The following is a 22,321-nucleotide window of genomic DNA, read 5'->3' as shown; positions in this document are numbered from 1 at the left end:
TTGGCCAAAATCTCCAGGTAGGCCGTGCTATCCATCTTCCCATGGATGCGGACCAGATGGCCAGGCCCCTTGGCTGAGAAACAGCCCCACAGCATGATGCTGCCCCCACCATGCTTGACTGTAGGGATGGTATTCTTGGGGTCGTATGCAGTGCCATCCAGTCTCCAAACGTCACGTGTGTGGTTGGCACCAAAGATCTTGATCTTGGTCTCATCAGACCAGAGAACCTTGAACCAGTCTGTCTCAGAGTCCTCCAAGTGATCATGAGCAAACTGTAGACGAGCCTTGACATGACGCTTTGAAAGTAAAGGTACCTTACGGGCTCGTCTGGAATGGAGACCATTGCGGTGGAGTACGTTACTTATGGTATTGACTGAAACCAATGTCCCCACTGCCATGAGATCTTCCAGGAGCTCCTTCCTTGTTGTCCTTGGGTTAGCCTTGACTCTTCGGACAAGCCTGGCCTCGGCACGGGAGGAAACTTTCAAAGGCTGTCCAGGCTGTGGAAGGCTAACAGTAGTTCCATAAGCCTTCCACTTCCGGATGATGCTCCCAACAGTGGAGACAGGTAGGCCCAACTCCTTGGAGAGGGTTTTGTACCCCTTGCCAGCCTTGTGACCCTCCACGATCTTGTCTCTGATGGCCTTGGAATGCTCCTTTGTCTTTCCCATGTTGACCATGTATGAGTGCTGTTCACAAGTTTGGGGAGGGTCTTAAATAGTCAGAAAAGGCTGGAAAAAGAGATAATTAATCCAAACATGTGAAGCTCATTGTTCTTTGTGCCTGAAATACTTCTTAATACTTTAGGGGAACCAAACAGAAATCTGGTGGTTTGAGGGGTTGAATAATAAATGACCCTCTGAATAAACTTTTCACAATTTAAAAAAAAATTAAACAAAGAAATAACATTCTTTTTTGCTGCAGTGCATTTCACACTTCCAGGCTGATCTACAGTCCAAATGTCACAATGCCAAGTTAATTCCCAATGTGTAAACCTGCTAAATCTGCAGGGGGTTGAATACTACTTGTAGGCACTGTATGTCCAACAGATTCTTCACAAAGAAGCCCAAAGATCAGCCCCAATAAATGGCGACAGCTCCTACAGATCAGTGACAGCAACTAACTCACAGCAGGGCTCCGAGAATCTGACGCCGATTCGCTCAAAGCGGATTTTACATGTGGAATTTGTATAACGTTATATTTTCATTACGGATCTTCTACTGTTGATGGGTCGGGGTCAATAAAGACAGAAGGAGGGAAATAACAGGTCACCTAGTGACGAACGCCGGGAAATACACAAGAAAGGACCCAAGACAAGAGCGAGACGGAAGGAAGGAAGAAGAGAGCGAGGAGTGAGGAGGAGACAGATGATAGGGAGCACAGCAGGGGGATATCGGGGAGCAGACCACGATGGGGGATTCTGGAGCTGAGGGGGGTCGAGTCTTAGGGTGTGGGCACACGCTGCGGTTTCTGCTGCGGTGTACTGTACCATTCTAACCTATGGAAATCAAAAACCGCAGTGCAGGCGCTGCAGAACTTTCCACGCGGATGTTTCAAATCCACAGCATGTCACTTCTTTCTGTGGAATCCGCAGCGGTTTCGCACCGTCCCCATTGTAGAGGTGTGAAACCGCAGGCTAATCCGCAGATTTTGCCAAATCCCCGAGGAAAAATACACAGACAATCCACAGCGTGCGCACACACCCTTAGAATGGCTTACTGCAGATTACTGTATGGTGGGGCGGTTGCAATACAGGGTAGATACGGAGCGCTGGGCCAAGATGGCTGAACAAGGCGAACTCAAGAAGGACACGGCAACAGCGAGGAGGGGGTGCGAGACAAGAGGGCCATGGAGTCAGCGACGAGAGGGCCACAGAGGAAGCAGCTAGATGAGGAGGCAGCGGCAGGAAAAGGGGATGGGGGGGATGCAGGAGAAGGGGGCAGCAGCGAGACGAGGGGCAGGCCGCGGAGGCTGCGCAGAGACGGGGGAGGGCCGCGGAGGCTGCGCAGAGACGGGGGAGGGCCGCGGAGGCTGCGCAGAGACGGGGGAGGGCCGCGGAGGCTGCGCAGAGACGGGGGAGGGCCGCGGAGGCTGCGCAGAGACGGGGGAGGGCCGCGGAGGCTGCGCAGAGACGGGGGAGGGCCGCGGAGGCTGCGCAGAGACGGGGGAGGGCCGCGGAGGCTGCGCAGAGACGGGGGAGGGCCGCGGAGGCTGCGCAGAGACGGGGGAGGGCCGCGGAGGCTGCGCAGAGACGGGGGAGGGCCGCGGAGGCTGCGCAGAGACGGGGGAGGGCCGCGGAGGCTGCGCAGAGACGGGGGAGGGCCGCGGAGGCTGCGCAGAGACGGGGGGGTGGAGACAGTGGGGTGAGGGGGCAGAAGACAAGGTAATGAGGAGAAGAGAGGCAAGTGACAGGCAATGAGAAGGGGGAGCGGGTTGGAGTGAAGCTCTTGAAAGAGAAGGAATATAGGAGATTCTACAGCTGTACAGGAAGCAGAGAGGAGACAGGACACCACACAGACACCAGCAGCCCGCAGGCTCCTCACCCTGCTCCGGCCGCGGCTCCGCTCTGCTCTAGATAGAGGAGGGGTCTGCGCGTCTGTATCCCACTTCCTGTCTCTCCCGATGTGACGTCACTCGAATCACGTGATTATCCCGGCTCCTACTCCCTTCCTGGAGCGGCGCGATCACGTGACCCCGGAATCTTACACTGCAACAGCGGCGCCTGAGGGAAGAGACGAGAGGAGAGACCTCCGCTCCGAGGACAGTGTGCATCATCTTATGTATGAGAGAAAACGGCCTGTCACATGCCACAGACATTACATTGTATTATACTCCAGAGCTGCACTCACTATTCTGCTGGTGCAGTCACTGTGTACATACATTACATTACTGATCCTGAGTTACATCCTGTATTATACTCCAGAGCTGCACTCACTATTCTGCTGGTGCAGTCACTGTGTACATACATTACTCATCCTGAGTTACATCCTGTATTATACTCCAGAGCTGCACTCACTATTCTGCTGGTGCAGTCACTGTGTACACACATTACATTACTGATCCTGAGTTACATCCTGTATTATACTCCAGAGCTGCACTCACTATTCTGCTGGTGCAGTCACTGTGTACATACATTACATTACTGATCCTGAGTTACATCCTGTATTATACTCCAGAGCTGCACTCACTATTCTGCTGGTGCAGTCACTGTACACATACATTACATTACTGATCCTGAGTTACATCCTGTATTATACTCCAGAGCTGCACTCACTATTCTGCTGGTGCAGTCACTGTACACATACATTACATTACTGATCCTGAGTTACCTCCTGTATTATACCCCAGAGCTGCACTCACTATTCTGCTGGTGCAGTCACTGTGTACATACATTACATTACTGATCCTGAGTTACATCCTGTATTATACTCCAGAGCTGCACTCACTATTCTGCTGGTGCAGTCACTGTACACATACATTACATTACTGATCCTGAGTTACCTCCTGTATTATACCCCAGAGCTGCACTCACTATTCTGCTGGTGCAGTCACTGTGTATATACATTACATTACTGATCCTGAGTTACCTCCTGTATTATACTCCAGAGCTGCACTCACTATTCTGCTGGTGCAGTCACTGTACACATATATTACATTACTGATCCTGAGTTACATCCTGTATTATACTCCAGAGCTGCACTCACTATTCTGCTGGTGCAGTCACTGTGTACATACATTACATTACTGATCCTGAGTTACATCCTGTATTATACTCCAGAGCTGCACTCACTATTCTGCTGGTGCAGTCACTGTACACATATATTACATTACTGATCCTGAGTTACATCCTGTATTATACTCCAGAGCTGCACTCACTATTCTGCTGGTGCAGTCACTGTGTACATACATTACATTACTGATCCTGAGTTACATCCTGTATTATACTCCAGAGCTGCACTCACTATTCTGCTGGTGCAGTCACTGTACACATACATTACATTACTGATCCTGAGTTACATCCTGTATTATACTCCAGAGCTGCACTCACTATTCTGCTGGTGCAGTCACTGTACACATACATTACATTACTGATCCTGAGTTACCTCCTGTATTATACCCCAGAGCTGCACTCACTATTCTGCTGGTGCAGTCACTGTGTACATACATTACATTACTGATCCTGAGTTACATCCTGTATTATACTCCAGAGCTGCACTCACTATTCTGCTGGTGCAGTCACTGTACACATACATTACATTACTGATCCTGAGTTACCTCCTGTATTATACCCCAGAGCTGCACTCACTATTCTGCTGGTGCAGTCACTGTGTATATACATTACATTACTGATCCTGAGTTACCTCCTGTATTATACTCCAGAGCTGCACTCACTATTCTGCTGGTGCAGTCACTGTGTACACACATTACATTACTGATCCTGAGTTACCTCCTGTATTATACTCCAGAGCTGCACTCACTATTCTGCTGGTGCAGTCACTGTGTACACACATTACATTACTGATCCTGAGTTACCTCCTGTATTATACCCCAGAGCTGCACTCACTATTCTGCTGGTGCAGTCACTGTGTACACACATTACATTACTGATCCTGAGTTACATCCTGTATTATACTCCAGAGCTGCACTCACTATTCTGCTGGTGCAGTCACTGTGTACATACATTACATTACTGATCCTGAGTTACCTCCTGTATTATACTCCAGAGCTGCACTCACTATTCTGCTGGTGCAGTCACTGTGTACACACATTACATTACTGATCCTGAGTTACCTCCTGTATTATACCCCAGAGCTGCACTCACTATTCTGCTGGTGCAGTCACTGTGTACATACATTACATTACTGACCCTGAGTAACATCCTGTATTATACCCCAGAGCTGCACTCACTATTCTGCTGGTGCAGTCACTGTGTACACACATTACATTACTGATCCTGAGTTACCTCCTGTATTATACTCCAGAGCTGCACTCACTATTCTGCTGGTGCAGTCACTGTGTACATACATTACATTACTGATCCTGAGTTACCTCCTGTATTATACTCCAGAGCTGCACTCACTATTCTGCTGGTGCAGACACGGTGTACATACATTACAATATTGATCCTGAGTTACATCCTGTATTATACCCCAGAGCTGCACTCACTATTCTGCTGGTGCAGTCACTGTACACATACATTACATTACTGATCCTGAGTTACATCCTGTATTATACTCCAGAGCTGCACGCACTATTCTGCTGGTGCAGTCACTGTGTATATACATTACTGATCCTGAGTTACATCCTGTATTATACTCCAGAGCTGCACTCACTATTCTGCTGGTGCAGTCACTGTGTACATACATTACATTACTGATCCTGAGTTACCTCCTGTATTATACTCCAGAGCTGCACTCACTATTCTGCTGGTGCAGTCACTGTGTACATACATTATATTACTGATCCTGAGTTACCTCCTGTATTATACCCCAGAGCTGCACTCACTATTCTGCTGGTGCAGTCACTGTGTACACACATTACATTACTGATCCTGAGTTACATCCTGTATTATACTCCAGAGCTGCACTCACTATTCTGCTGGTGCAGACACGGTGTACATACATTACAATATTGATCCTGAGTTACATCCTGTATTATACTCCAGAGCTGCACTCACTATTCTGCTGGTGCAGTCACTGTGTATATACATTACTGATCCTGAGTTACATCCTGTATTATACTCCAGAGCTGCACTCACTATTCTGCTGGTGCAGTCACTGTGTACATACATTACATTACTGATCCTGAGTTACCTCCTGTATTATACTCCAGAGCTGCACTCACTATTCTGCTGGTGCAGTCACTGTGTACACACATTACATTACTGATCCTGAGTTACCTCCTGTATTATACCCCAGAGCTGCACTCACTATTCTGCTGGTGCAGTCACTGTGTACATACATTACATTACTGACCCTGAGTTACCTCCTGTATTATACCCCAGAGCTGCACTCACTATTCTGCTGGTGCAGTCACTGTGTACACACATTACATTACTGATCCTGAGTTACCTCCTGTATTATACTCCAGAGCTGCACTCACTATTCTGCTGGTGCAGACACGGTGTACATACATTACAATATTGATCCTGAGTTACATCCTGTATTATACCCCAGAGCTGCGCTCACTATTCTGCTGGTGCAGTCACTGTACACATACATTACATTACTGATCCTGAGTTACATCCTGTATTATACTCCAGAGCTGCACGCACTATTCTGCTGGTGCAGTCACTGTGTATATACATTACTGATCCTGAGTTACATCCTGTATTATACTCCAGAGCTGCACTCACTATTCTGCTGGTGCAGTCACTGTGTACATACATTACATTACTGATCCTGAGTTACCTCCTGTATTATACTCCAGAGCTGCACTCACTATTCTGCTGGTGCAGTCACTGTGTACATACATTATATTACTGATCCTGAGTTACCTCCTGTATTATACCCCAGAGCTGCACTCACTATTCTGCTGGTGCAGTCACTGTGTACACACATTACATTACTGATCCTGAGTTACCTCCTGTATTATACTCCAGAGCTGCACTCACTATTCTGCTGGTGCAGACACGGTGTACATACATTACAATATTGATCCTGAGTTACATCCTGTATTATACCCCAGAGCTGCACTCACTATTCTGCTGGTGCAGTCACTGTGTACATACATTACATTACTGATCCTGAGTTACCTCCTGTATTATACTCCAGAGCTGCACTCACTATTCTGCTGGTGCAGTCACTGTACACATACATTACATTACTGATCCTGAGTTACATCCTGTATTATACTCCAGAGCTGCACGCACTATTCTGCTGGTGCAGTCACTGTGTATATACATTACTGATCCTGAGTTACATCCTGTATTATACTCCAGAGCTGCACTCACTATTCTGCTGGTGCAGTCACTGTGTACATACATTACATTACTGATCCTGAGTTACCTCCTGTATTATACTCCAGAGCTGCACTCACTATTCTGCTGGTGCAGTCACTGTGTACACACATTACATTACTGATCCTGAGTTACCTCCTGTATTATACTCCAGAGCTGCACTCACTATTCTGCTGGTGCAGACACGGTGTACATACATTACAATATTGATCCTGAGTTACATCCTGTATTATACCCCAGAGCTGCACTCACTATTCTGCTGGTGCAGTCACTGTGTACATACATTACATTACTGACCCTGAGTTACATCCTGTATTATACTCCAGAGCTGCACTCACTATTCTGCTGGTGCAGTCACTGTGTACATACATTACATTACTGATCCTGAGTTACCTCCTGTATTATACTCCAGAGCTGCACTCACTATTCTGCTGGTGCAGTCGCTGTGTACATACATTACATTACTGATCCTGAGTTACCTCCTGTATTATACTCCAGAGCTGCACTCACTATTCTGCTGGTGCAGTCACTGTGTACATACATTACATTACTGATCCTGAGTTACCTCCTGTATTATACTCCAGAGCTGCACTCACTATTCTGCTGGTGCAGTCACTGTGTACATACATTATATTACTGATCCTGAGTTACCTCCTGTATTATACCCCAGAGCTGCACTCACTATTCTGCTGGTGCAGTCACTGTGTACACACATTACATTACTGATCCTCAGTTACATCCTGTATTATACTCCAGAGCTGCACTCACTATTCTGCTGGTGCAGTCACTGTGTACATACATTACATTACTGACCCTGAGTTACATCCTGTATTATACTCCAGAGCTGCACTCACTATTCTGCTGGTGCAGTCACTATGTACATACATTACATTACTGATCCTGAGTTACCTCCTGTATTATACTCCAGAGCTGCACTCACTATTCTGCTGGTGCAGTCACTGTGTACATACATTACATTACTGACCCTGAGTTACATCCTGTATTATACTCCAGAGCTGCACTCACTATTCTGCTGGTGCAGTCACTGTGTACATACATTACATTACTGATCCTGAGTTACCTCCTGTATTATACCCCAGAGCTGCACTCACTATTCTGCTGGTGCAGTCACTGTGTACACACATTACATTACTGATCCTCAGTTACATCCTGTATTATACTCCAGAGCTGCACTCACTATTCTGCTGGTGCAGTCACTGTGTACATACATTACATTACTGATCCTGAGTTACCTCCTGTATTATACTCCAGAGCTGCACTCACTATTCTGCTGGTGCAGTCACTGTGTACATACATTACATTACTGACCCTGAGTTACATCCTGTATTATACTCCAGAGCTGCACTCACTATTCTGCTGGTGCAGTCACTATGTACATACATTACATTACTGATCCTGAGTTACCTCCTGTATTATACTCCAGAGCTGCACTCACTATTCTGCTGGTGCAGTCACTGTGTACATACATTACTGATCCTGAGTTACATCCTGTATTATACCCCAGAGCTGCGCTCACTATTCTGCTGGTGCAGACACGGTGTACATACATTACAATACTGATCCTGAGTTACATCCTGTATTATACCCCAGAGCTGCACTCACTATTCTGCTGGTGCAGTCACTGTGTACATACATTACATTACTGACCCTGAGTTACATCCTGTATTATACTCCAGAGCTGCACTCACTATTCTGCTGGTGCAGTCACTGTGTACATACATTACTGATCCTGAGTTACCTCCTGTATTATACTCCAGAGCTGCACTCACTATTCTGCTGGTGCAGTCACTGTGTACATACATTATATTACTGATCCTGAGTTACCTCCTGTATTATACCCCAGAGCTGCACTCACTATTCTGCTGGTGCAGTCACTGTGTACACACATTACATTACTGATTCTCAGTTACATCCTGTATTATACTCCAGAGCTGCACTCACTATTCTGCTGGTGCAGTCACTGTGTACATACATTACATTACTGATCCTGAGTTACATCCTGTATTATACTCCAGAGCTGCACTCACTATTCTGCTGGTGCAGTCACTGTGTACATAGATTACATTACTGATCCTGAGTTACATCCTGTATTATACTCCAGAGCTGCACTCACTATTCTGCTGGTGCAGTCACTGTGTACATAGATTACATTACTGATCCTGAGTTACATCCTGTATTATACCCCAGAGCTCAGGGGCGTATCCAGGGGGCGCAGTCAGGCCGCCTAATGCAAAGGTCTGCAGTGTCTCCCCCCGTCGCCTGCGTTCTGCCGCCCCCCGTCCTGTGTGTCGGCTGTTCTCTGTGTCGGCTGTCAAGCTGACAGTCGACGCAGAGGAGGCCGCGCCGGCTCCCAGGCAGCAATTGTTGTACTTGGCGTCTATACAGACGCCAGTACAATTGAAGCTCTGACCAGAGCGCCGGGTCAGAGCGACGTCAGCAGCGTGATCAGGTCATGTGATCACGCTGCTGACGTCACTCCCCGGCGCCCAGAGCGAACGCTGGTGGTAAGTGTGCTCCTCTGTGGAGCTGAACAACCACCGAAGATGGGAGATGGGGGGGTGTTCATGAGTGGGGGGTTTTAATGTGGGGATGGGGGTTAATGAGTAGCGGGTAAATGAGTGGGGATGGGGGTTAATGAGTGGGGATGGGGGTTAATGAGTGGAGATGGGGGTTAATGAGTGGAGATAGGGGTTAATGTGTGGGGGTTAATGAGTGGAGGGGTTAATGAGTGGAGATGGGGGGTTAATGAGTGGAGATGGGGGGTTAATGAGTGGTATGGGGGTTAATGAGTGGTATGGGGGTTAATGAGTGGATATGGGGGTTAATGAGTGGATATGTGGGTTAATGAGTGGGGATGGGGGTTAATGAGTGGAGATGGGGGTTAATGTGTGGGGGGGTACATAATGTGTGGGGGGATTTGGGAGTAGGGACGGGGGTTATTGAGTGGGGATGGGGGATACGTAATGTGTGGGGGATTTGGAGTGGGGATGGGGGGTTATTTATTGTGTGTGAGGGATTTGGAGTGGGGATGAGGGATTTAATGTGTGGGGGGATTTGGAGTGGGGATGGGGGTTACATAATGTGTGTGGCGGATTGGGGATTTGGAGTGGGGGGATTTAATGTGTGGGGAGATTTGAGGACACAATGAAGAATATGTATGTATGAGGGCATGTATGAGGAAACAGTATGGGGCATGGGTGCAGACAGTAAGGGGTGTGAACGGGTAAATGTATGTGGACACAGTATGAGTAGCGATGGGAAAAATGTATGTGGACACAGTATGGGGAGTGAGGGTGATGGCATGTGTGCAGAGACAGTATGGGGAGTCGGGGGTATGTGTGAGCAGACAGTATAGAGAATGTGGGGGGTAAATATATGAGGAGACAGTATGGTGAACAGGTGGGATGATAGAGGAGAAAGTATGAGGATGGAGGGGAATAGTGTGAGGCCACAGTATATTGCAGATATTTGTACAGTCATGGCCAAAAGTTTTGAGAATGACACAAATATTAATTTTTACAAAGTCCACTGCTTCATTTTTTCTAATGGCAATTTGCATATACTCCAGAATGTTATAAAGAGTGATCAGCTTAACAGCAATTACTTGCAGTCAATATTTGCCTAGAAAATGAACTTTATCCCCCAAAACACATTTCAACATCATTGCAGCCCTGCCTTAAAAGGGCCAGCTAACATCATTTCAGTGATTGCTCCATTAACACAGGTGTGGGTGTTGATGAGGACAGGGCTGGAGATCAATCTGTCATGATTAAGTAAGAATGACACCACTGGACACTTTAAAAGGAGGCTGGTGCTTGGCATCATTGTTTCTCTTCTGTTAACCATGGTTATCTCTAAAGAAACACGTGCAGTCATCATTGCACTGCACAAAAATGGCCTAACAGGGAAGAGTATCGCAGCTAGAAAGATTGCACCTCAGTCAACAATCTATCGCATCATCAAGAACTTCAAGGAGAGAGGTTCCCTTGTTACCAAAAAGGCTCCAGGGCGCCCAAGAAAGACCAGCAAGCGCCAGGACCGTCTCTTAAAAGTGTTTCAGCTGCGGGATCGGGCTACCAGCAGTGCAGAGCTTGCTCAGGAATGGCAGCAGGCAGGTGTGAGTGCATCTGCACGCACTGTGAGGCGGAGACTCTTGGAGCAAGGCCTGGTCTCAAGGAGGGCAGCAAAATAGCCACTTCTCTCCAGGAAAAACATCATGGACAGACTGATATTCTGCAAGAGGTACAGGGAGTGGACTGCTGAGGACTGGGGTAAAGTCATTTTCTCTGATGAATCCCCTTTTCGATTGCTTGGGACATCTGGAAAACGGCTTATTCGGAGAAGACCAGGTGAGCGCTACCACCAGTCTTGTCTCCTGCCAACTGTCAAGCATCCTGAAACCATTCATGTGTGGGGTGGCTTCTCAGCCAAGGGAATGGGCTCTCTCTCAGTCTTGCCTAAAAACACAGCCATGAATAAAGAATGGTACCAGAATGTCCTCCAAGAGCAACTTCTCCCAACCGTCCAAGTGCAGTTTGGCGATCAACAATGCCTTTTTCAACATGATGGAGCACCTTGCCATAAAGCAAAGGTGATAACTAAATGGCTCAGGGAACAAAACAGAGATTTTGGGACCATGGCCTGGAAACTCCCCAGATCTTAATCCCATTGAGAACTTGTGGTCAATCATCAAGAGACGGGTGGACAAACAAAAACCTTCAAATTCAGACAAAATAAAAGCATTGATTTTGCAAGAATGGACTGCTATCAGTCAGGATTTGATCCAGAAGTTGATTGAGAGCATGCCAGGGAGAATTGCTGAGGTCCTGAAGAAGAAGGGTCAACACTGCAAATATTGACTTGCTGCATTAACTCATTCTGTCAATATAACCTTTTGCTACTCATAATATGATTGCAATTATATTTCTGTATGTGATAAAAACATCTGACAAACGCACATAAAAACCAGAGGCCAGCAGATCATGTGAAAATATAATATTTGTGTCATTCTCTAAACTTTTGGCCATGACTGTATTTAGGAGCATTATAATGACACTTCTATCTTTAAGGGCATCATGTGGAGATTTGCTGCAGAAGACCGGAGAAGATGGAAGTCTGCAGAGACGAGATGTGGATGAGAAAACGCATCATGGGGTCTGGACAAGAAGAAGGAGGACTCCAGAGACTACGTCATCTATAAGGTACCTGGATGTAAATGTTATTTGTGACACTGACTTATTCTCTTATTTATGTTAGGAACATTAAAGGGGTTCTCCAGGCTAATGCTGAGTCTGCTGTCATTCTATGTGACTGCAGACTTCTGAATTCTCACAGTGCTCACTGAACGCTGTTAGGATTCTCTTGTGCCGGTAATTTACATCCATGCGGTCACATGCTGACTAGACGTGTGTGGCCTCACTCAATGAAAATGAACAGAGTGAGGCCGGGCACGTCTAGTCAGAATGTGGCCAGAAGTATACAAATCACATACCTGTGCTGTGCTGACTATACATCGGCAAAGGAGAATTCTAAATGTGTGCAGTGCATTAGTTGTGAGAATTCAGAAGCTGCAATGTCAGGACTCAGCTCTGCAGGTTCCAGTGTCATCACACGGACACTTGACTCATATGCGATTTTCATAGTTATGGTCTTGTGACAACGAGCTTCTCTTCCTGCTTTCAGTTTTTTATTGAACATTGAGAGCATTAGGGAGAGCAGCTTGTGGGTACATGGCTAAGTGTGCAAGTCGCATATGTACTTTGGGGGGGGGGGGCGCCGAAACAAATTCTTGCCCCGGGTACCAGAAAGCCTAGATACGCCTCTGCCAGAGCTGCACTCACTATTCTGCTGGTGCAGTCACTGTGCACATACATTACTGATCCTGAGTTACATCCTGTATTACACTCCAGAGCTGCACTCACTATTTTGCTGGTGCAGTCACTGTGTACATACATTACTGATCCTGAGTTACATCCTGTATTATACCCCAGAGCTGCACTCACTATTCTGCTGGTGCAGTCACTGTGTACATACATTACTGATCCCGAGTTACCTCCTGGATTATACTCCAGAGCTGCACTCACTATTCTGCTGGTGCTGTCACTGTGTACATACATTACATTACTGATCCTGAGTTACATCCTGTATCATCCTCCAGAGCTGCACTCACTATTTTGCTGGTGCAGTCACTGTGTACATACATTACTGATCCTGAGTTACATCCTGTATTATACCCCAGAGCTGCACTCACTATTCTGCTGGTGCAGTCACTGTGTACATACTTTACATTACTGATCCTGAGTTACCTCCTGGATTATTCTCCAGAGCTGCACTCACTACTCTGCTGGTGCTGTCACTGTCACTGTGTACATACATTACTGATCCTGCGTTACATCCTGTATTACACTCCAGAGCTTTTCTACAGGTAGCTGCAATTTGATCCCTCAGTGAGTCAACAATCCAACTTGTTTTTACCAACACCGATTTTAACGGTGAGTGATAAGAAAGGTGAGAGTTAAAGTGGCTCATAAGTGGAGAAAGAAGCAGAAATCCTGGATCAGGTATATTATAAAGTTTTTTTTATATTGGGGGCCGAGTCAGAGGCTTTTCCTGAGCGAGGTCTTCAGCTTTCGAGTATGTGACGTCCTTCACGCTCTTCCGGTTTCTGGGTCGGATTTACCAGATGCTCAATGACACACCAGCGATAACTTTAACAACATATTTATTGGCAGTGGAAAATGCTTCAGTATTTTATTGAAAGAAAGCAATAAATAATACTGTGATAAAAATAGTCCAAAAAAGTCCACAGACTGTACATATATTGTTACAGAATCAGAAAGTACACAAACAGGATTAGAAAACAAAAATGTAACAAGGAATCCAAATTTATACATGAAAAAAAAGGAAAAGACTTTATAGAACGTCAACTACAATAAATAATACATCATATCAAACAGAACAGATTTGTAGGCAAAAGTATTTTTAGTTTTTTTTTCTTTGAACATTACGTCCAAGGAAAAGGGGAAAGAATCCTCAGAATCACGACCGAGGTTAGGGGGCGAAATCGGATCAGAGCACAAATCCTAATATTACCCCGTACACAACTTCAGGGCTTCACGGAAGGGAACAAAATCAGGGACGATCTTACAACCGGGGCAAAGAAATCCAGCCAGGGTGCAATGGTCGCCCGAGAGGTAATCCTGAGATTTGCGCCACCGAATATCGCCATCTAACCAGAGCAGTGTCTCGATCGTTTCCTCCAAAAAGAAACACAACATGACTGAAAAGGACAATGAAAAAGATAAGGCCTTCAGTATAAAACAGGCTGTAAAGTGACAACCTACACTATCGGGCAGGAGAGATTTAATTGGTCCTTACAGACTCCCTGGACTGATCTAAAGCCCGGCCTTATATTATATAATGTTCTTAAGGCTGGGCGGACAAGGCCAGGGAACATGGTATCTCCAAAAAGGTATTCGACAAAAGATCCACTTCTATACTAAAAGCAGCACCACCGAGTCCATAGGCCGAGCCCGACACCAGGGTCCATCCTAACACCGGGGCCCGTCCCAGGCCGAGCCCGACACCGGGGCCCGTCCCAGGCCGAGCCCGACACCGGGGCCCGTCCCAGGCCGAGCCCGACACCGGGGCCCGTCCCAGGCCGAGCCCGACACCGGGGCCCGTCCCAGGCCGAGCCCGACACCGGGGCCCGTCCCAGGCAGAGAATAATGATAATCTTTTGTGCACAGAATTTTGTTACTAATGATCATTCTGTGCACATGAAAGTGCAGTCAGCCAGTCTAAACAGGCTAATAAAACCGCAATCGCCCTGTATGTAGCGGATTAGAAGTCATTTGACAGGTGCAATGCGGCTGTGTAAATGGAGCTTAACTGTAGTACCAGGCACAGACTTTAGACGCGAGTGGCGCTGTTATTAGAATAAAACATAACCCTTTTCATGATCCCACCTTTATATGTAGTTATGGCTTTTTTCTGCTATTACAGGACATTAAAAAAAAAAAAAAAAAAAAAAAATTCACGTTAAAACCGTTAACCCAACGTAAAAAAGTACGCACTCCCCTCCCAATTAAGTCAGACCAGGAGAAAAATGAACTGATGTAGACTGGGTAAATCATTCTAGGGATTGTGGAAGGCTGGGGACACTTCACAATCTTGTACCAGATCAACAGATTTTCTGGATAACTGTACAAATACAATTTAAAAAAAAAAAAAAAAAATACGAGTTGTGTGTCATCTCATTATGAAATAGACCCATAAATTACAATACTAGCATCATTTACAGAGCCCCCCGGTGATTAGCGAGGACTCGCGGCGTTACAGTACATTCAGTAAGGAGGAAGAGGGATAACGGCGGACAGATAGGATGAACGAGGAGATGTGGAAAATGAACTACAAAACAAAAATGACATAAACGACGGTTAAGATTCTAAAATATTTCTCCTATCTATAATTTTTAGTTGCTAATTTTAAAAACTCTGTATTAAAATATCTCAAAAGTGTCTGAACAGCTTGATTTGTACGGAGAAGTCGGCCAGGTCTGGAAATGTGGAATCGAGATGGAATCAGATGTTGCATATTCATCTGTAGAAGTAATGAGGGTAAACTGCAGAGGAGAGAAGATGGAAATTAGACACCTGTGCAAAAGGGCTCTAATTATTGAAGAGCATGAATACTTTTACAACCACTTTTCTTCTTCTAATCCACTGCATTATATATATATATATATATATAAAAAAAATTATTTTTTTTTTTTTTGGTCAAATGATGCTTGGACCTTAAAGGGAATGCGATATTGGAAGACCACCTGTCTAACAGTACACACAGAAAGAAGACACCTTACAGGAGATTACTGACAGCCATATGCATGACCATCATGGAGGGACTAAAGCAAATGACCTACAAGCAAATGTTGCTCGACTTATCCCAAAAGAATCCTACAGATTGGATGGGTTGAAATCCAACCTCGGTTTACCCTCTGACGTGAGAATTTCAAGGGATCCCATGACACAAAACTAATGGACCACCATGTAGAATTTCCTGCTAAATGGCTCAGACCGACCTTGATCTAAGAATGTGATAATGTCATAGGGGTTGTGAGCGGCGGTGGCCGAGGAGGTTCACAGGGTGACCCCAATGTGAAGAGCACTTACCGACAGACACCGTTAGCAGGAGTATGTCCTAATTGTGGCTGAATCCAGTCTTTGTATTCCAGACACATTGCCTATTAATAACCATAAGAGACGTGCAAAGAAAAAAAACACGACATGCAGTTAGTGTTAAGTTAACCGTGAGAAACGTTCAAGCTGACGCAGACTTCCCCCGCAAAATAAAGGGGAGCGACGATCACTCATCGTAATAATCACTCAGGGGCAGAACGCCTCACCTAATAATGGTTGGCTCAGACCAGACATTTCCTGGCTACAGGGGCTACTGGCTGATTAGAGGGTCCAGCTCTTGCCCAAATGCAGATTTTGCAGAGGAAAGCTGTGGTCAGGCATTTACCCTTCAGCATCTTTCTACCATATATTGGGCGGCTCTTAAAAATGGCTGCCTGAGTGATGCAGACGACGTCTCGTGGCCGCTAGAATCAGTGCTCTCTGTTCAAAATTATTGAGGGTGGATGGACAATCCCTTTATGATGCCTATAGGCCGACAGAGCAAATCTGGAACTAGAGATGCTCTAGGTGCAATCACAAGTCATTTCGACATCTGACAGCAGATGATCATTCTCTAGATTAGGAAAACTTCAACTCGTCTGTTGCTGCATGCTGGGAGTAGTAGTGCTGAAAAAAAAAAACTGGGGAGCCACTGACCAAGGAAGAGACCTTTCATTGCCTTGCTATAAGAAGCCTGTCAACTGAAAAGCTTGTGCAATCTTGATCCTATGGAATCGGCGGCCTCCTACGTAATCCCTATTGTGTTAAGGTTAAGCAAACATGGGAGCCGGTTAAGAAAAACAGGAACACAATAAGGGGTTATAGTAACCATGCACCAACCAGTCGCACATGTCCGACCATGCTCGCAATCACAAAAGGGTTAATAAGCACGCGGTCCTACCGTCCATCTGCATTTTCTTTGGCTGCATAGAAGGTGAAGACATTGAGGAGTTGACTCTGAAGTTGGCGGGAAGTGTCTCTGCAGAGCCGGCGCTGAGTCCTCGCACATCCTTTGGTCGGAATTTCTTTCGCCACGACGGGGCCCGTCTAAAGCTTTTATCGTCGTCCTGTAAAAGTGGAAAGTTGGCGTCAGCGGACAATAGACGACCTTGCCAATTTAGAAAATAAAAGATCGATGCCCCAGAGTTCCTCTCCTCATTTACCCCCTTTCATTTTGTTTTTATTGCCCCTCAATTTCTTTAAAGAAAAATAACGTTTTAATCTTCTGTCTTCATATCTATATGATGGCTTGTGGGGTTTTTTCTGTGACGTATTTGTAGTTTTGAATGGCGCCAATATCTTTTTCATAATGTATGGAAAAAGGGAAAAAGCAATTCCCAGAGGGATTAAGTGTTTAAAAAAATGCAATTCCTCTATTCTTATTTTGGGTTCTCATTTTCTAGATCTGTACCGTTATTAAAACTAGTTTTAAAAAGTGGTAGAAAAAAAAAAAAGGAAAAATTTATAAGTATGTAAAATTTGTGTCTCCATTTCTGAGACCATTCCGTACCTTTTTGGGATGCACAAATTATTATTATTATTTTTTTTAAAGACGTGCAGCAATACTGCCATTTCTATTTTTCTTCAGCATTTACTGTAAAAAGTGAGTGATTTAAGCGCTTATATTTTAGCATGTTTTTATATTTTTTACTTGATTTTTTTTAATCCCCCCCCCCAGAGAATGTGGAACTGCGGTCATTTCATTGCTTGGACTATATCCTGCAGTGACCCCTTTTACTGTAATGTGATGGTCCAATTTTTATACCACCCCCCCTCCCCAAGGAAACCAGACAATAATATACATGCAGTATCGCATACATCATCAAATCTTCTCTCTGTTCCTCTTATGAGAAGGTTGTTGAATTCCCGCTCCAACACTGAACGTGCCTGAAATAAGAGAAAGACGACTGCGGTCACCGGCCCGTACGTCACTAGCGCCCCCTACGGGTGGAGCGTCGCTGTGAAATCCGGCTCACCTGTGTGTTCTGAGTGGGAATCTGTAGCAGCAGAGCCAACGTGTTGTGATCGAACGTCTCGTCTAAGGCAATCAGGGCACCGTGAACGCCGCTCTCTAGGAGGTTATTTGCATATTCTTTAAGCCCGATGGATAAAACCCAGTTGATGAACCGTTCATTGCTCCAAACCAGGACATCTGCAAGAGAAACGACACGTCATGCATTTATATAGTAAACGGATTTCCATGCACAGCTCTAGAAACAAAGCAAACGTCCCTATACTGCATATGGGGGTCTAGGAGACAGGACCTCGGTGAAGTCTGCATGTAATATCACCATATAGGTCTGTATGTGTAAAATATAAGATTATAATGCCTAAAATATCAGTATCCAAATATGACCACATAGTACCCTTATATAACACTACAAAATTTGTCTCATGTATTGCTGTCATGCAAGGGTAAAATAAAGCTGCTACTTAAGTGTCCAAGTAATATTGCAATCGAGTGCCTAAATAATCCAGTGTCTATATGGCTCTGCTTATACGGCCCATATCCTACCACCATAAGCATTGCTATAAAAATGCTCAAATATCGCGTTCCTGGAATTTCTGTTCTCGGAGGAGGGTCAACAGCCCTGAATATCTGCCAACCAAAAAGCTACAGGAAACGGCAACCGAGTTGCCCGTGGGGCATGTGGAGTTGAGGGTATGAACTCTAGGGCTGTGCACATGGTGACCTGGCGTGATCTACCCCCACTGGCGGGATCGCCCCCTCCTGATGGGATCGCCCTCCTACCTGTACTTTCATTCTGACTTTCCTCCCGTCGCTTCTCCAGCTCTTTCCTGTCGTAGTTCAGCCTCCGTAAGCACATGATGCCGCACTGGAAACTGTTCCTATGTGTAGAAAGGGAGAATTTGGGTGTTTTTTTTCTTTTTTTGCATAATTAGGTCATAGGTGATGATGTCTCATCTTACCTGTGGAAGCTGTCCACCATTTTTAATTGCCCGCGGAGATCCTTCTTGGTTAGATGGTCCAGCATCCTGGCGTCAACAAGGCACTCCATGAAATAACTGCGATACTGGGGCAGCCCCAGGCTGGGCAGCCACTCGTTCCCGATCCACTCGTGGTTCATGTCCCCGTACGCTAAGGTCTGGGGGGACAGGGAAGTGTCAGCACAGGAGCTCTTTCCTTGAGCCGGCGTCTGACCAGCATATTATGGGTACAAGTCTTAGCCGAATCGCGGGTGTAAGGACCCAACCTGACGGCTTTATTGCTTCCCATGTGGTTCGGATCCTTACGGCCGGATGGGCTGTGCCCACAATACACTCATCTGAAACCGGCCAAAGTCAGTGAAGTAATTGGAATGTGTGAACGCCAATCATGGCAGCGAAAAATCATTGTGCGATTATACTGCTAGGAAAGCCAGGGCTTAAATGTGACATGACGTCAGCTGCGATACACGGCACAGTCATTACATCACCACGACCAGCGGGGGCAGCGTCAAAAACGTCGCAGTAAAGGGGCATTCCAGAATGTAAAAATGATCAGTGATCCCATGATCTAACAATACCCCTGTAAGGGTGTGAGCGCCGTGGAGCCCGAGCCTAAAGGTGCGGCTATATTCCCCACGTTCTTGCCGTATACTTGGTGGGTTTTATGTGCGTATTTTATATATAGAAGCCATTAAAGGGGTAATCCGGATGAAATCGTCGGGTTATATCACCACCTGTACGCAGGAAGAGATTCACTGCAGCAACGTCACTAAACTATTAGGAAAATACTTTCCTATAAAAACCTCATCAGTCATCGATTCTTAGAACTCTGCGTTACGTCATTCTTGAAAAGGTATGGACAAACCGACAAGAGGATATTACCATTGCCCTCGTCAACGGGAGATCCTAAACGCTCAAAACGGTTTAATCACCGAGTCCCCGCGCTGGACATTCCCTTCTAGTAAGAGGAATGGTAAGCTGTCAATTCCAGGAGGAACAACAGAGGCACAAAACAGTTCTAAAATAAAGAACATCTCTCTTTGGCAGGATAGGGGAGCCGCACGCAGCCGCCGAGGAGGGAACACAAGGGGAGCCGCACGCAGCCGCCGAGGGGGGGACACAAGGGGAGCCGCACGAAGTCGCCGAGGGGGGGGGGGGGGACACAAGGGGAGCCGCACGCAGCCGCCGAGGGGGGGGGGGGGACACAAGGGGAGCCGCACGCAGCCGCCGAGGGGGGGGACACAAGGGGAGCCGCACGCAGCCGCCGAGGGGGGGGACACAAGGGGAGCCGCACGCAGCCGCCGAGGGGGGGGGACACAAGGGGAGCCGCACGCAGCCGCCGAGGGGGGGGACACAAGGGGAGCCGCACGCAGCCGCCGGAGGGGGGGACACAAGGGGAGCCGCACGCAGCCGCCGAGGGGGGGGGGGGGGGACACAAGGGAAGCCGCACGCAGCCGCCGAGGGGGGGGGGGCACAAGGGGAGCCGCACGAAGTCGCCGAGGGGGGGGGGGGGGGGGGGACACAAGGGGAGCCGCACGCAGCCGCCGAGGGGGGGACACAAGGGGAGCCGCACGAAGTCGCCGAGGGGGGGGGGGGGGACACAAGGGGAGCCGCACGCAGCCGCCGAGGGGGGGGGGGGGACACAAGGGGAGCCGCACGCAGCCGCCGAGGGGGGGGGACACAAGGGGAGCCGCACGCAGCCGCCGAGGGGGGGGGACACAAGGGGAGCCGCACGCAGCCGCCGAGGAGGGAACACAAGGGGAGCCGCACGCAGCCGCCGAGGGGGGGGGGGGGACACAAGGGGAGCCGCACGCAGCCGCCGAGGGGGGGGGGGGGGACACAAGGGGAGCCGCACGCAGCCGCCGAGGGGGGGGGGGGGGGACACAAGGGGAGCCGCACGCAGCCGCCGAGGGGGGGGGACACAAGGGGAGCCGCACGCAGCCGCCGAGGGGGGGGGACACAAGGGGAGCCGCACGCAGCCGCCGAGGAGGGAACACAAGGGGAGCCGCACGCAGCCGCCGAGGGGGGGACACAAGGGGAGCCGCACGAAGTCGCCGAGGGGGGGGGACACAAGGGGAGCCGCACGCAGCCGCCGAGGGGGGGGGGGGGGGGACACAAGGGGAGCCGCACGCAGCCGCCGAGGGGGGGGGGGGGGGGGACACAAGGGGAGCCGCACGCAGCCGCCGAGGGGGGGGGGGGGGGACACAAGGGGAGCCGCACGCAGCCGCCGAGGGGGGGGGACACAAGGGGAGCCGCACGCAGCCGCCGAGGGGGGGGGACACAAGGGGAGCCGCACGCAGCCGCCGAGGGGGGGGGACACAAGGGGAGCCGCACGCAGCCGCCGAGGGGGGGGGGGGGGGGGGACACAAGGGAAGCCGCACGCAGCCGCCGAGGGGGGGGGGGGGGGCACAAGGGGAGCCGCACGCAGCCGCCGAGGGGGGACACAAGGGGAGCCGCAGCCGCCGATGCACAAAACCTAACTAGCACTGACGGACAAAGGAGGGAAAGGTGTTGGATAACCCCTCTAACATCGACCTCATGTGGGGGTCTCCCGGGGATTTTAGAGTGCGTGTGCATGTTCGTCTTATGTCAGATATTGGCACAGTAGATCACAATGCAAAATCAGAACAAATGTAAAGGAAGTGACGACTAATCTGAGGCTAAACACTGATTAGCAAAGAGCAAGGAAAAAAGGCAAATATTAGTGAAAAAGCTCAAACCTGAGCCCAGCTCCCCTCCTCATCGTCCTGGGGTTACGTGGTTAGGAAAGCAAAAGAATACAGAGAGTTAGTCAGCCGGATGGATGGGATTACCGGTCACTCCATGCAGCACACGGGATGCACATGCAATTGGGAAAAACATAGAACCAGTCAGGAACCTCTGATGCTCGGGGGGCTCGCTGCCCACTAACCCGCATTATACTGCTGGATACGTCTCCTTTATTGCTGTATATTTCCATTACAAACCCCTGCCCCCAATTCCATATAGATGGGGGTCCTCCACAGCACCCAGAAGTGTCACATGGCAGCAGCTACAGGACCCCCAAGATCACCGAGAGGTTCTCTGGTTTCTATTAATCTCCCAAAAACAACCCTTTCAGTGCCAGGCAGAGTGCAGACACCTTAGAGAGCAGTAACCATTTTTGTTTCATACATCGACAGTGCACGTGAAGATCAGAAATTTTGTAATAGAGAAATTTTCTTTGTTCCTGGACTGA

The 22,321-nt window shown here is 48.0% G+C and overlaps 2 protein-coding genes across 12 annotated transcripts in view; both read right to left on the bottom strand.

Moving 5' to 3' along the window:
- Positions 1–2,699, bottom strand: part of CTTN (cortactin) — a 34,023-nt gene extending 31,324 nt beyond the window's left edge. For 3 of the 4 annotated variants that reach the window (XM_073541760.1, XM_073541762.1, XM_073541763.1), the window contains exon 1: positions 2,544–2,699. The gene's annotated coding sequence lies outside the window, so the exon portion shown is untranslated. Of the gene's footprint in view, positions 1–1,128; positions 1,903–2,543 lie in introns of those variants that run through there. The other variant, XM_073541761.1, reaches the window with a different exon arrangement.
- Positions 2,700–13,683: 10,984 nt separating this feature from the next.
- PPFIA1 (PTPRF interacting protein alpha 1) overlaps positions 13,684–22,321 on the bottom strand; it is a 71,786-nt gene continuing 63,148 nt past the window's right edge. For 5 of the 8 annotated variants that reach the window (XM_073541759.1, XM_073541751.1, XM_073541754.1 and 2 more), the window contains 8 exons: positions 21,825–21,851; positions 19,087–19,262; positions 18,908–19,005; positions 18,132–18,307; positions 17,974–18,042; positions 17,057–17,222; positions 16,150–16,220; positions 13,684–15,602 (listed from right to left, as the gene is read on the bottom strand). In XM_073541759.1, the coding sequence (XP_073397860.1) occupies positions 16,162–16,220; positions 17,057–17,222; positions 17,974–18,042; positions 18,132–18,307; positions 18,908–19,005; positions 19,087–19,262; positions 21,825–21,851 (771 nt within the window). In that variant the 3' untranslated portion in view covers positions 13,684–15,602; positions 16,150–16,161. The remainder of the gene's footprint in view (positions 15,603–16,149; positions 16,221–17,056; positions 17,223–17,973; positions 18,043–18,131; positions 18,308–18,907; positions 19,006–19,086; positions 19,263–21,824; positions 21,852–22,321) is intronic. The other 3 variants (XM_073541752.1, XM_073541755.1, XM_073541758.1) reach the window with 1 other exon arrangement.

This window comes from Dendrobates tinctorius, unplaced genomic scaffold (genome assembly GCF_039654945.1).
Source record: "Dendrobates tinctorius isolate UK_male_01 unplaced genomic scaffold, ASM3965494v1 ptg000124l, whole genome shotgun sequence".
Classification (NCBI taxonomy): domain Eukaryota; kingdom Metazoa; phylum Chordata; class Amphibia; order Anura; family Dendrobatidae; genus Dendrobates; species Dendrobates tinctorius.
This window is presented reverse-complemented; position numbering and strand designations above follow the sequence as displayed.